Source organism: Lutzomyia longipalpis, chromosome 1, assembly GCF_024334085.1.
Source record: "Lutzomyia longipalpis isolate SR_M1_2022 chromosome 1, ASM2433408v1".
Lineage (NCBI taxonomy): Eukaryota > Metazoa > Arthropoda > Insecta > Diptera > Psychodidae > Lutzomyia > Lutzomyia longipalpis.
Window position 1 is genome coordinate 30206659 of NC_074707.1, and position 15809 is coordinate 30222467.

The following is a 15809-nucleotide window of genomic DNA, read 5'->3' on the forward strand; positions in this document are numbered from 1 at the left end:
GGATATCTTTTTTTTATACAATTAAGTCCATATTAATTTTGTGGATGAAACTGGATTTTACTTTATAGACACATATTTTACAGCTCCTTCGAAACAAAATATAAATATGTTAATGACATTTTCGAGAAAAAAAAATTACTATTTATGAAAACATTTTTTAATCCTCTACGCTATTGACTTTTATGATTTTAATGGTATATTTCAACCCGCCAAAATATCACTAGTTCTGCTGAAGAAGGTTTTTTCGGGAATTTTGCATCTGAAATACTAAATTTCCATCTTTCGGGACATCCTTAGCAATCCCAAAAATTAATATACATAATATCATGCTGATATTCAAGTTTTCGTGAGGTGTTGGAGATCAATGGCATAAATTTCAAAGAATCTCTTTTAGATCCTAGTGACAAAATCTTGTCTTATATAACACGATATCAAAAGAAATCATTATGATTTTTTTTTAATATTCAATATGTAAATTAAACATGAACTTGAAAATCCGAAATACTCCTACCTAATAAAGGTATGCTATGTGCATTATATATAAAACACATATGTATATATAACAGCTTGTATTTCACATAATAAATCGATTATAATGAATATTTTATTTAACAAAAACTCACCAATGGCATACATCTGAACGCAATAAGTCAACGTAAACATGGTATTCACATAAAATATGAGAATTTTTAGCATTGGATTTTAAACCTGCTTTTGGATGATAGATCATCTTATCAAATTAAAGGTTACCCCCTTAATGTATGCAAAAAGGAAGCTATATGTCTAATGACAATATTAATTAATTTATAAGTAATTTTTAAGTGAATCTTTTTGTGTAAATTCATACTTCCGAATAACTTAAAAAAATTAAATTAAACCACCCCCCTTTTTTTACGTAATTCTCCTTTTAACCTCCTAAGGTCAAATGGGATAAAACATTGTGTCACTGTTTCGCTAATAAACTCTCTTATTGTTTGTTTTCTAATCTGTCTGTTCTTGTTCTTTTATACCGATTTTTAGTTCAAAGATCATCGATCGAAGCAAATGAATTTGAATAGAGAGTGGTTCTTGTTTTTTTTTTTCGATTAAATCTTTCCCAGCTGATAGAATCTGTTTGAATTTTCTTAGAAGTTTTACAAGATTTTATTTTTCTTGAATATATTGCATTTCCAAATGATTTTTAGAGAAGCTAACGACAATTCAAAGAGAACTTTATACAATGGTATACGATCAGTGTTAAAAGGGTTAATTAATGCAAAAAGGTCAAAAAGATTTTTTTGGAACATATCATTCTAAGGATCAAGATCTAAAATTAGGTTAGAATTTTAAGAATTGTATTTAATTTAACGTAGGATTATTGGTACTTTTCAAAATTTTCCTTTTTGTAAAATTGTCGGATCTTACCTTATTTAGAAAATCTTTGAAAGAAAAGATGACTAATATTCATAAAGGTGATTGTGTTAAAATCAGGCCCCGTACACGGTCTACTTTTTTGTGAAGTTGAAGAGCAAAAATGGCTCACTTTTTGTATGGGAATTTTTCGCCTTCGGTAAAAAATTTTTAATTTTTTAATTTTTTGACATTTAGAATTCTGATCGCACGCTGAGAATCTATCATTTTGTAGGTTATTAGTTGTAGAATTTAATGGTACAAACGGATTTGAGATTGATGCTGTCATTAAAAAAGCGCAGTCCAACTTCATTTCGTACCAAAGAATTCCATACAAAAAATGAGTCGCGTACATGGCCTGGTTAAAATAGTTCCTGAGCCATTGCAGCCAAAATGCAGCCTACAATGACCTACCTTAAAAACTTAAATCAATTTTGCTTCATGTATACCATCCGTTACTAGTACTGAAATTTCAAAAATTGCGCTTCCACAGGGTCCTACATAAGATTACGCCGGTGATGCTTATGTGATGAAATCATGTGAAACGTGTTATTCACGTTGTTCAAACGCTTACACAGCGTCAGTCAGAGTAAGCCGAATGTAGTTTCTCCGAGAGAGATACATAGTGTTGAAATTATATCACGCCACCACCACGTTTTCGATTCGACTCTTCATTTCATTCGATCACGCCACAATCATACAGCAATTTTGGCTTGGAAATATACATTCATCTCGCTTCAATGTGACATGCTCACAAAGCAAAGAGGAAAAAATATATCGGCCGATGCACATGTGAGATATAGAAATTGCCCATGACCTCGACCGTGTAAAATCTCAAGAATATGTATGTAAGACAGACATCTTCATTGATTAAATAGACAAGCATTTCTAGCTTCCGTTTGAACATGCACGCAGTTCAAATAGTACTATACATAAAATCATTCTTAATGCGACAATATGTATGTATGATTGGGCATGATGCCGATGATAACTGTAAGTATAATTTGATTTCAGATAATGCAATAAGAAGCCGCGTGATTGTGCTTTGACCCGTAAAGAACTGCTAATGCGATAGGAGCGGCTGTTCTCGGGGCAAAATTGAATCATACTTAATGTGACAAGACGTTAACATTTTGAGAGGTCAATGTGGGATGGTTGGAAAACATGTGATTCAGACATGATACGATACTCCAGCATGATTTAATTAGATCAATTGCTAAAAATGATTTTTATGCGTAATCTCATCAATTTATGAAACAGAAGAAAGGAAATGATCGCATGAGCGTGCTTATCAGTTTTACACACAAACCTGTGACAGTCTGCTCATAGTGCACCAGATCACGTAAACTTTTTTTTTTATTATTTTACAAACCCATATCTGATTCATTCAACCAGAACCGAAGTATGTATTTAAATCAATGCTTTCTGCTACAAAGTTTTCTTTCTAGGTAAGAACTAGGAATTTTCCACTCCAGATGGTACTTCAAATCGTTATAATCGTGAATTGACTTTTCTTTTTGTCATCAATTTCTAATTTTAGGACCTCTTCAAAGATAATTATAGAAGATCAAGACTTGCGGTCAAAATTCAAAAAAATCATGATAATCTCAATTCGCTCCTTACTAAAATTAAATTTGGCTATATCTGGTTTTCTAAAATAGCTATAAGGTTAACGCTACCTATACAGTATGAACAATGCTTAGTTAGATTCTTCTAACGATAGATATATTCTAACTATTTCTTTCTAGTAATATGCAAATTGGCAACAGGCTTCTTCTATGTTTTCCTAATTGTAACGTTTCCTACATTCATTATAAGGATTCTTTTTTTTTTTTTGTTAAAATCTCACCTTAGATTCTCTCGCTTCCTCATGCAAGACGGTTCATTGAAACATCGTACTATATTGCGCGATGACACGATAGCTTCATGTCCCTGTCTCTCTTGAACGCCAACGTGGTCTGATGAATTTGCTATTTCATGGCAATTCAATAGTTGTTTCCCTCGCTCGTACACAATTCTATCGGGCCGGGAAATTAAGTCGAACCATTCTTCGTTGTTGCGCTGCATTTTCACAGTGTAACATCTCATTGTATGACGCATAGTGAACGAGGTACAACGTCAATTTGCTTCCATCTCGTGAATGGGTTTTAGTTATTTAATCTTTGTCAGAGGTTCACAAAGGTCTGGTGAAAAGTGTCATTGGTGTCTTCTCTAATATTTTTCTCGCCGGATTAGTTGCGTTGCGCGGAAGTCAAAGGTTCCCTCTTATCGATCAAGAGGCACTGATTGTAGTAAGTGTGATGAAATTCTTTCTAATTCTGCTATCATCTCTGTATTTTTGTTAATTCACTTCTATCGGAAAGATTCCATTTGTCCGCGATAAGTAACATATTTTTTTATTCCCCCTAAAACCGACCCAACAACCACAAGCGCGTACATCTCGGTGAAATTGCGAATGTGTGTTAAGGCGATTTGCAACTCTGGCTTTCCTTATCAAGTTGCTTGGTGAATAAAATAGGCGATCTAAGCAAGCAACGAGTTCAATTAAACTCCTGCCATCGACGTAGATGGTTGTGACTTGGTTGCGCGCTCTCCCAACCAATTTTCTCTCTTATTCTTTACGGTATTGCAAATAGTTTTGGACGTGTTCACGTAAAGCATTTAAAAAAAAAGTTCTTTCATTGACGTGGTGCGTTGAAAAATATTTGCCAAATCCCCTGAATAAAATAACAGTGTACCCGGAGAATATCAGGTGATCACGTTTCTACTCTTCAACAGCCAACCAAATCATCCCGTTCTTCTCGGGCGCTGAAACAATTGCACACTAATTCAGTTGCCGGGTGTCAACCGAACTGTGAATAAATTCTGCCACATCCCGCCTTTTCGTATACGAAAGGGGATTTTGAAGTTACGTTTCCTCACAAATAAATAAATCTGGTAAGTTTTAACCCTTTTCCATTTTTGTTTTACAATTGAATATCTCATTGAAAAACTCACGTATTAGAGTGGATTGTGCGAAAGAGATGAACGACCTTTCTCTCTTACAAACGCAAGATATACAGATAAATGGATCTCACAGAGAGTTCTCGTTACATAATTTCTTCATTTTTCGTCTTACACATAATAACTTTGGCTTTTTTTGTCACGAATTTTCTGCTTACAATACAAATTTAACTATCATTGCACATCAATCATTAATATTTTCACTTTTAGTCCACAACAAAAAAATGCTATTACTATTTCTAAATTCATTACTATTATGTGATGCATTATTATTCAGGAAAAAATAGTACCAAATACATACATACGTATGGCTGCTTATAGAAAGTTTTGACTTTGAAAGAATGTCATTTAGAATTTAAATGAAAGATTTTTAAAGTACAAAAAATATCGAAAAGAAAGATTTATTTAAATGAGTTTAAAATTTTAATTTTAATTTTAATAACTCATAAAAGTAAATACTTAAAAAAACACTAAGTTTTTGAAAAATAGTAAAGAAAACTTTATTAGCGTTTTTTAAATCATGATAAATTTTTTTAATTAAAAACCAATACGTTAGTGCTCTATCTAAAAAAACAAAAGTTATAACAATTTTGTTGGTCATGTTTGTTAATGCACTGATTTTAAAGTTAAATTAAGAAATAAAATAAAACCTAATTAAAATAAAAAAGATGTCAGTCCCATAACAAAAAAAATTAACACATTTTTTCTTGAAATTTCTTTTTACTACATTCTGATATTGTACATTGAGATATTGTAAAAAAAATGCTATAACTAAAAAAAACTAATTATAATTACTTCAAGAAAAATAAATTATATTTTTAATGTAGTACAAACTTGCCAACAGCTCTAGCAACATACAATCTTGACAAATTATTACTGCCAATAAAAATAGCATTAAGTTAAAGTTCCTTTAAAACAAAAAAGATCATGTAGATATACTAACCAATTAAGAAGTATGTAACTTTATATAGTATCTTTTTTTTCTACAGTGATTTCAGATTCAGATTCAGATTTCATTATGATAGAAAATAAATAGAATCTAAGAACGTGCTTCTTATCCAAGTAAAAACTTTTTTTTTTCTTAATGATAATTAATGGCTCTGCCTATGTATTCTTTTACATTTTTTTTTTTTGTATTTTATTTAAAGTGTTCTCGAATCACATTTAAAAATAAAAAAAATCATGAAATCTATATATTTCCTGACTTGAATTAAATAGAATTATTTAACAAAAAAGTTTATTTTATAGAAAAGTATACAGATTTTACATATCGAGTAATTTATTCTTCTTCAGTTATATTATTACAACCTTTGATCCATTATTTTTTTTATCTCACCAAGCTAAAAACTACTGAGTTACTATTTAATGATAAAACATACGATATCACTTTCATGACCACTTTTTCATAATTTCTAAGGCACTTTTATTCCTTTTATAACTCATATAACGCCGTTAAATTTATTTTCTCTATCGACTATACTTTTGTCAAACTATTAAGTGAAACTTCCGGTAATTAGCATAATAAACAAGAACTAGACTACAATAGACTATTTTATCACTTCTTTTTTTTCCATTTAATCATCAGAACTGTAAATGCAACTGTCGTATATACATATATAATCAATCACTTGCTATTTATTATAATTTGTCACGTGGGGGCTTCAATAAGAAGTTTGACCTTTTCACTTTCAAAATCTCCACATCTATCAATCGAAGGAAATTTAATAAAAATCTGATGGCAATTTGCAAGTCAAAGACCCATTTATATTATTTATTAGCGCTTATCCGTCGAGTGCTGTTTATCCTACCAATTTATTCTTTATTTATTATGAAGATAGAAAGAAAAAAAACAGTAATATTCTTATGTACAATTTGTGTATTATCTTATAAAGAGGGATTAAATTTTCATACCACTTAGAGACTGTTGTCAAGTAAATAGTTATCAGTAAATTTAATTGCCAATTCTGCGATTTACAATATTGACCATAAGAAACATGAAATGAAAATGATAAGTAAATCACAAAATCTATTCGTGATTCTCGATAGCCAAATTCTGTAAGTTGTTTTCGTCTGATAAAGCGTTATCAGAGAGTTGCTGCTGATGATAGAATTGAAAGCCGTGGGTGGGTGGAAAAAAAAGGGAAGCGCTTTTTGGACTCCACGCAAAGGGTTAATTGAGTACCAAAATGAAATTGAAAAGACGAGCAAAGGTTAAATATCGCAAATTCATCAAAGAGTTGTTTGTTATCAATATAATACGAATTTGCATGACATGGTCGTTTTTATATTTAAAGAATTGAGCTACAAACTAGACAAGTATAACAATGAAATATGATGCAAAAGTCTAATCTAATCTTTTGGTTAACAACTGCAAGACTCTTAACTATGATAGACGTTATCATGGTCAAAAAATCAGCTGGTGGTACGTGAAAAAATGCTTTCTAATTCCACACAACCAAAAAGCAATTTTAAAAGGAAAATTTAGAAAATCTAATTTATAAATAATTAACCTTGCGTTAATTATTATGATGTAAAATGTAAATAAACTAAAACTCAAAAGAATAAGAAAGAATTACGTAAGATATTTCCGAAAAAGTCCACATTAATAGGCTCATTTTTGTTTGAAAACAGCGATAAAAGAAGAGTAATTGTTCAAGTCGCATTTTTGCTTTGCCTTAGTAAATAACCTTTATAACTTTTAGTATATCGGTAAATACACCTTGGACATTGAAAAATACATTGACTTAACTAAGCTTTTTATTGAAGCTTTTTTCACATTTTTCTTTAACAATTTACAGAAAGTCTTTGAATATTAAAATAAAATGTTGAGCAAGAATGAATGAATTTTCTTTTAGTGTCCTAAAAAAAGTGAACTAAAAAAATCAAATAAAATTTCGACAGTCATTAAATTAAATTGTCTTTGACTTTCATTAAAATTCAATGTAATTCTGACTTGCAAATAACTTTTACCCCAAAAGAGTTTCATCGCACATACCTTCGTTTGGGTGTAGTCTTTTTTTAAAATGGCATTGGGGCTGGGGAAAAATTCATTTTCCCCAGACAAATTGACGTCACCGCGTGGGAAAATGTCGAACATGAAGAGTAGGGGTTGTAAACGGATGATGCCGGTGTGACTTCTACTCATGCTCAGTTGATGCACTTATGTATTTCGGAGAAAGAAGCCAGAACAGTAATCTTCTACTCTGTTCAGTATTTCACTGACCTCTGTAGAACTTTAATAGAAAATTTTCATAGCTCTCACCCTCATTTGTTTTCCTCAACTACTAAAAGGAAAACCTTCGAATTTTAAGTGTGCAGAGAATACTGTGTGGCAAGATTAAATTAGCAAAAATACTTTCACACACGAGGCATTATTTTCAGAAAATAATGGGGTAGGTTTCACGCAGTGCTGTGGGAGTATTGTGAATATTGAGATGTGTGTGGAAACTGCGTCTGAAATTTTCATTCCTTTGTGCTTCGCCCCATTTTTCTCCCTTTTTTTCGTAGTATTTCGTCATGAATTTCCCCACATTTAGTCATTTGGACGTTGTATAACATCATATTCAATAAATTTCTTCGTGTCATCTATCGTGAATTAAAGAGTTCTTGTTTATATTTGGTGGTAATATAAAATGGGTATGAAGGACATTTTTGCACAGTTAAGTGCATTTTGACACAAATGGCCTTCAAAATGCTACCCTCATCTTAGCATATACATATGTATCTAAGAAACGTTCCATTTGTCACGTCTGCCAGGGTTTAATTTTATATTTCAATTTTCCCCAACTTCACATCGCAAATTGTGTGTACGTCTATTATCACTTAATCACATTTGCTTTTCCTTTCGTTTAGTATTGGTGCGGTCTTTTTGAACATACATTATGGCTTTTAAAAAGAAATATCTAGACGATTTAGAGCTACATAATAAATTTTAAATTCTAATTAATACGTTAACTTGCACTTTATTGCTAAATTAGCAATAAATAGAATGAAATTTATTGCACCATAGTTTTTTTTTTTTTGCTTTAAAAATATTTCAATATCATTCATTTCTACGCAATATATAGGTACATACATAGAATTCAGATTTCCCCAAAGTTCCTGTTATTGAATTAATCGAAATATTTTTTTCTATTTTTTTTTTCATTGGTCAGTTGGGTGAAGATGCCGCCAAATGCGACAACAACCACGACGACGTGCACAGGAGTGCTGAATGAGAATGATGCCGAGACGGTAGATGGAGGATTATTGGAGGATAGGACACATTTGAAATCAGCTGAAAAGAGGCGACTCAAGCTGGTATGGAGAAATATCATTGCTTTTGGATACCTGCATCTTGCCGCTCTCTATGGAGCCTACCTCCTGCTCACATCCGCTAGAATCTACACAATATTATTTGGTAAGTTTCCTATCTTTGAAATAATTTAAGTAATTTGAAAGAAAATGGCGAAATTCGAGTGCAAAAGTTCTAGCTTAGAACTATTGTTCTACTCTAATCAACTACTAAATTCTTCTAAAAATTACCTACTGCTATAAAAAGAAATTTAAAAAAAAACATTTTTGTATTAATTCATAGAGTTTGCATAAAATTATTGAATTAAATCAGCGGAAAATCCAACATGATATGGAAAATCTAATGCGATGTGAAAAATCAATCAAATTTTTCCATTATAAGCAAAATGAATTTTTTACGTCATTACCTGTGATATGCAGATAATAACTTTCCTTTGACACTATAGATTCCCAGAACAATGATAGAAATAAACTATATAGAAATTATTTGAAAGAATCACAGCTAAAATCATTTTAAAGCAAGAAGGAATTTAAAGTAAAAGGAGAAAATTGTAAAGTTAATTTCAAGAGTGTGAAAGAGACTGGATAGTTTTTAATTACCTAACCAAATGACTACTTATTAAATTGCGATAAATTTTAATTGAAATTGTTGCAAGAAATATGTTACAGTTTCTCTGCAAGCGATGAAATTACTTCATACGATTGTTTCTCGATCTCTCAATATACTTCTTTATAGGATTTTTCTCTGTGTACGCGTTTGTGAGAAAGATTATGTTGCGAAAAGCTCAAATGGTAACAACATGAGGAAACATAAGAGAATTTACAGTGAAATTCAATTCGCATTGATGGAATATTTTTTTACATTTTTCACTTTAGTATTTTGCAAATAAAAAATCATAAATCTCTCGATAAGAAATTATGCTGGAAGATTTTTTTTTGTCTCCTATTTATATTTTTTTGTGTCAAAGTGATGACCTATGCGAATTCACGTAGCGCTATCAGAGACACCCAAAGTGTCCACATCACTTTGATGTTTTATATTACTGGTTGGTGATAAGACAACCAGCCTCACGCCAGTGTCAAAAGGTCACAATATACACGCTTCTCAAAGTCGCTATGGGACCATGTTATCAGTTTCACCAGAGTTCACGCGCCAAAGGAGAAAATGAGCAGAGAGAGAGAGACAGAAAAAATAAAGACTTATAGCTAATTATCAAGAGATACAAAAGCCATTTCCACTTGGATTTCCTTCCGTGTGCAAAAATTGCATAAACACATGGAGATATTTTGCATTGAAAAGACTTTTGTAAGACTATGGTGGATTCGCGCAATGACGTGCATTCTTTTTTTCTTTGCTTTTTACAGCTTTCGTACTGTACGTGGTATCGGGCCTGGGTATTACGGCCGGCGCACATCGACTCTGGGCGCATAGGTCCTACAAGGCGAAACTACCCCTACGAATTCTACTCGTTATCTTCAATACAATCGCTTTCCAAGATTGCGCCATGCACTGGGCTCGTGATCACCGTGTTCATCATAAATTTTCCGAGACAGATGCTGACCCACATAATGCAACGAGAGGCTTCTTCTTCTCGCACATTGGATGGCTTTTGTGCCGAAAGCACCCCGATGTGATTGCCAGAGGACGTCAGTTGGACATTTCCGATCTTCAGGCTGATCCAGTTCTTCGGTTCCAAAGGAAGTAAGTTACCATATAATTACATTTTCTTTCATAAGACGCACGACGGCCTAAAATGGAAGTTCTAGCTCAAAGTTACATATAATAACCTTGCGTATCAGAAAGGTTAACGATTCAGCAAAGCTTTCACACGCAGTATTACATAATATCTAATGAAGCACAAAAATTTTCAGTAAAATGTAATTAAATGAAAATGAATTATTACTGCAGTGTGATAAAATCATTAAACGCTATCCACGTATATCCGTCTATTGCCCTTCAAAAAGAGAAGAGAAAATTCAGATAAAATCATTTGAAAGTTTTATGTCGTTTCCTGAAGCTTTTTTTCTGATTTGAATTTCAATAAAATTAGTAAGGTCAAGGATAAGATTTCTTAAAGCAAGAAGAATATTTTTCAAATGCATTTTACATGATCTAATGCATTTTGCTGTTTTGAAAACGTTTAAAATTAATATTAATTTACACGTCTGGTCGGTTGTTAGTAATTTTTCTATGCAAAAATATGCATAATTTGCAAGAGTTCCCAAGGGAAATTTACCTTCCTGTACGAACCGGGGTAAATAGGTCAGACTCATAATTAATTTATATTGAAGGTATTACAGGAAAATGAAGATATTTTCTAGATACGTTTTAAAATCGTATTCTACCCACTCTGATTGTTCGGAATAAATAAAATTGGATAGATTCTTGACAAATTTTATGGAAAGTTCCTTAAATTAAGCACTTGTTTTTGAGAGAAAAAGTTAATGATTTCCTAATAAAATGAATACAAAAAAATTATTTGAATGAAACCGGATTAAATATAAAACTTAACAAAAACAAAAGATAATTAAACTAAAAAAAAAACTACGCGTGTCACTGATAAATTATTACTCTTTTTCTTTCAATTCTAGATATTACATGCTCTTGATGCCTCTAATGTGCTTCATCATCCCAACAATCATTCCTGTGTATGTGTGGGGCGAATCCTGGCATAATTCCTGGTTTGTTGCAACAATGTTCCGGTATACATTTGTGCTGAACATCACATGGCTCGTCAACAGTGCAGCCCATGCTTGGGGAAGCAAGCCCTACGATAAGTAAGTTTAATTTCTTTTTTTCGTTAAAGCAATGAAAACAAATTGACTAAACAATTTTTTTTTAATTTGCAGGCATATTAACCCATCTGAGAACAAGTCAGTAGCTATGTTTGCATTTGGAGAGGGTTGGCACAACTACCACCATGTCTTCCCATGGGACTACAAGACCGCCGAATTGGGCAACTACCGTCTCAATACTACCACGGCTTTCATTGATTTCTTCGCAAAGGTCGGCTGGGCATACAATCTCAAGACTGTATCGTCCGACATTATTGAGAAGCGCGTAAAGAGGACCGGAGATGGAAGCCACAACCTTTGGGGATGGGGAGACAAGGATCAGGACCAAGAAGAAATTGATGGAGCAACCATCATGCATAGAAAGGATGATTAAATTTAAATTAAAAAAGAAAGTATGCTACTAAAAACATTCAAATGGAAGTGAATTTCGGTTAAAGTTCAATGGACTCAAAATCCTCCTGAAACTAATATTGAACCCACTAAAAAAGAAAAACAAGAAATATTTATGAATGTGAAAGATTTCAAAGCCAAATCACTATCGTGGATAATTGTTCTAATTTTTTTGCGATAGAATGAGATGATCAGAGCAGAGGAATTTATTGAATCTCTGTATCATCTCACTCTATTGATTTACACATCCAAATGTGAAGGTCATGAAGGTTTTCTTTCATCTATCTAGTTGTATAAAACACTTGCTGTGTAGTTTAGGTATCTAAAGACTAAAAGAGGGGAGTAAGAATGATGAAGACACAGAATTAGGGGCAAAGTGCCACAGATGGTTACATCTAAAAAACAAAATATATTTTGTATTTTACAATAAATTTTGCACCTAGCAGAAATTTCACAAATTAAATTGAATTTCTGCTTGAGAAAACACTTGTTTGGAATATCTAGTGGATTATTATTTAAATAAAAAAAAGATTTAGAAATAATTAAAATATTTAATAAAAACAGAAAAAAAATTCTAAAACAAACTCTGAGAAAATTCGTGTCCAATTCTCTCAATAATCCCTTCACTTGTATTTTCATACTCAGGAATTTCAATGAAACTCTTCGAGCTTTTTCTCTAAACCTCATAAAATTTTCTACTTCTAAAAGAGAAACATTTAACGGAATTCCGTAATAAAATGATTTTAATAAAAACAAAAACATTTCTAAAATAATATTCCACTATATTCCTCAGAAAAAAAAAGATGGGCGGAAAATAATAAAGCAAATTTGCCAAATGAGGGGGAGGATTCACAAGATATTACAAAACCAGTTATTTATATGTATGGATGTATATATAAAAAATATATATAAATGTAATAAAAAAAACAATAAAGATCAATATAGTAAATGCATGGAAACTAATGGCAAAGGGAAAAACGTGATGAATATAGGAGGATCAGTTTTAAGGAAGAAAAAAATGAATGAATAAAAACTCAATAAAATAAAATATTTTTATCAAATGTTTGGGATGAAATTTTTAAAAAATGTGAAAATGAAGGAAAATTTTATGAAAAATAAATATATTTCTTATTGGAAGTAAAGAATAAAGAGAGGCACAAATATTTCTGTTTTCTAATGTAAGAAACTTTAAAAATAGTTAGGCATGTTTAAATTTATATTAAAAACTGCAAAACTGCAGCGAAATATCTCATGGAGGACTCTACAAATTGACCTCTATTTGTAGTAAAAATTGGCACCGATGAAACTTGAAAAATTTCCAAAAATGGATTATAGTGAAAAAAGATATTTATGACATTTTCTACTAAATTTTTATTATTTTTGTATGATGGGGATAGTATGGAAAGGCAGCGAATGAATTTTGTAAGAAAAGAAACATTTGATATGGTAGAAAGTAAAATTTTCTAGTTAAATAAAAAAATTGGAAATATAGAAAGGATAATAAAATGAGAAATTATGATATATTGGATATTAAAAATATTATATTTTTACTTACAATATTTTCAAAATTTATTCATGCTCGGAAGAAAGGAATAAAGATAGAGCAGGTGATGAAGTTCGAGTTGTGTCAGTGTTTAGAGCTTTTCACTTGAAGAAAAAAATGATAAATTAAAGAATATTAATTCCTTTTGTGATAAATGATTAGAGAAATAAAGTTTTTGTGAAAAATCATGCATACCTTCACATTCAACCCCTCGTTTTGTCTTCTCTCTGGCTATTTCATCTGCTTCCCAATCGGCAATGGGTTTCTTTTTGATATCATGAAATTTTCCACCCTTTCCAAGACCATCGGAAAATCGACGAGAACACATCACGGCTTCATCGATAATTTCAGATGAAACTGAATCAATCTCATATCTCATTGAATCTTCCAAGGATGGGGAATCAAACGTGGCCCTATAGACTGAAGCACGATCGTGCATGAGGGACTTTTGGGGGAATTTTGCAATTGCAATTGCTGCATTCACAGCCTGTCCAACTCCTGAAATTAAGAATAAAAGAATTTAATTTAAAAGAAATAATTCTGAATTCTTTTTGTGACGTACCAGTTCCATTGGCCACAAAACGACTTGCAAGACCCATTTCATAGGCCTCCTTGGCAGTCACATGACGTCCAGTTAGGATGAGATCAAGGGCACGAGAGAGCCCTACCATTGCCGGAAGCCTGGCAGTGCCCCCATCAATCAAAGGGACACCAAAGCGCCTATTGAGGAATCCAATGACGCAGCTCTCCTCAATGACCCGCATATCGCACATTAGTGCCAATTCGAGGCCATTCCCCAAGCAATATCCGCTCATGGCGCACACAAAGGGTTTCCTAAGGATTCTCCTCGTTGGCCGGGAAACCTTAGAGAAGGTCGTCCTACTTATGGAGTTTAAATCATAACCAGCACAGAATGTTCCTCCAACACCATGAAGAACACCCACCAAGATTGAATTGTCTTCCTCAAGACGCTCAATTTCTGCAAAGAGTCGCATTGTGAGGTCATCATTGAGGGAATTCTGGACTGAAGGTCGATTTATTCCTATTAAACCAATTTCTCCTTGTCTCGTGACCTCTATTCCTCCAGGCTCAGCATCCTTTCCTGCATTTAGGATTAATGGTGTTTAATTGTGATTTTATGATTGATTTTCCACAAATAAAATTAAATTTGATTAACTAATACCTGAACTATATTTTTTGCTCCACAAAACAGAGGAAAAGTGGTTTTTTCTATGGATTTTTCCGAAAATATCTAACACAGGTTTTAACATTGCTAAAACTCAAAAAAAAAACTTTCCAAGTTTATATAAAAGAAAAACTTTGTGGGAAAATTAAATTGTCATGCGATGATTTTCTCCAATCCTTAAATATTTTATATGAAAAAAATATAGAGACTGTTACACGATATTATAAGAAAAATAATCCAAAATTTTCTTTAATTTTCACCGCAATATTATCACGTTTTTTAAGAAGTAGGTATAGAGTAAATTTATCAAGAAATTTTAGTAAATTTCGTTTAAATTTTCTTAAGATATGTCACATATATAGTACAAATTATTAATAATTATAATTATTATTTGAATACAGATTTTTTTAATTTAACAAAACAAAATTCTTTAGTTTAAAAAAGTTTTAAAATCAATACGATTAGACATTTTGATTATGTTTATTATGTATTGTCATGATATTGATTAAAATCGACCCACAAATTTCAAACCTTTGTTTTATCTCGCAATTCTTTCATTAAATATTTACAAGAATGTGTTATTTTGTTTAATTTAAATTTATTTGATGAGCTCAATGAGCTTTGTTATTTTTCCACTAATTATGTAATTTGTATCATCATCATTTGATATTATTTTTTTTTAATACTATGTACCATGTAGATATAATTTTTACGTTGATTACAGATTCTTTTCATTAACGTGTTTACAAGAGTTAATGTGGTAAAATTCTGTACAATAATTAAATATTGTATTTGTGTTGAATAATTACAGAGAGTAATTATTTATTATCTCTATTGTAAATAAATTCTCTGAATTTTCACAAACTTTTTGTTCCACTATTGTCCACGGTTTATTGTATACTTAATTTTCTTTTTCAATACTATTTTTTCTTACATTTCTTATTTATTTTCTTAACACTCTTAATTATACAATGAAACGTGTTTTATTTAGGTAATTTATTTTCTTTCGAATTACTGAATTACAAATTTTAGATTAAGGAAAATTTTATACTTAATTTTATTATTAATTATTGTCTCTATTTGATTTTTCTTTTTTTTTATTTATTCTTCTCACCATATTTCCTATAATTATTTACTAGCAATAGAAAATAATTGCAATCTGCCAGCCTATTTTATGAGCTTCATTGTGTAAAAATTTACAAGTTTTTT

At 31.4% G+C, this 15809-nt stretch overlaps 2 protein-coding genes across 3 annotated transcripts; one reads left to right on the forward strand and one right to left on the reverse strand.

Moving 5' to 3' along the window:
- The first annotated feature begins 3446 nt into the window (after window positions 1-3446).
- On the forward strand, window positions 3447-13602 carry LOC129785875 (acyl-CoA Delta-9 desaturase-like). Of its 2 annotated transcripts, none has more exons than XM_055820538.1 (6): window positions 3447-3680; window positions 4168-4326; window positions 8547-8791; window positions 10051-10387; window positions 11278-11463; window positions 11536-13602. In XM_055820538.1, the coding sequence occupies exons 3-6, from the start codon at window positions 8557-8559 to the stop codon at window positions 11852-11854; spliced, it is 1077 nt and encodes a 358-aa protein (XP_055676513.1). In that variant the 5' UTR covers window positions 3447-3680; window positions 4168-4326; window positions 8547-8556; the 3' UTR covers window positions 11855-13602. The 2 variants fall into 2 exon arrangements, with proteins under 2 accessions (XP_055676513.1, XP_055676514.1); XM_055820539.1 differs by lacking the exon at window positions 3447-3680 and adding an exon at window positions 3830-4078.
- LOC129785879 (probable enoyl-CoA hydratase) lies at window positions 13426-14882 on the reverse strand. Its single transcript, XM_055820543.1, has 4 exons — window positions 14598-14882; window positions 13977-14516; window positions 13610-13912; window positions 13426-13518 (listed from the first exon to the last, which is right to left on the reverse strand). Exons 1-4 carry the CDS (start codon window positions 14683-14685, stop codon window positions 13499-13501), a joined length of 951 nt encoding a protein of 316 aa, XP_055676518.1. The 5' UTR covers window positions 14686-14882; the 3' UTR covers window positions 13426-13498.
- Window positions 14883-15809: the final 927 nt, after the last annotated feature.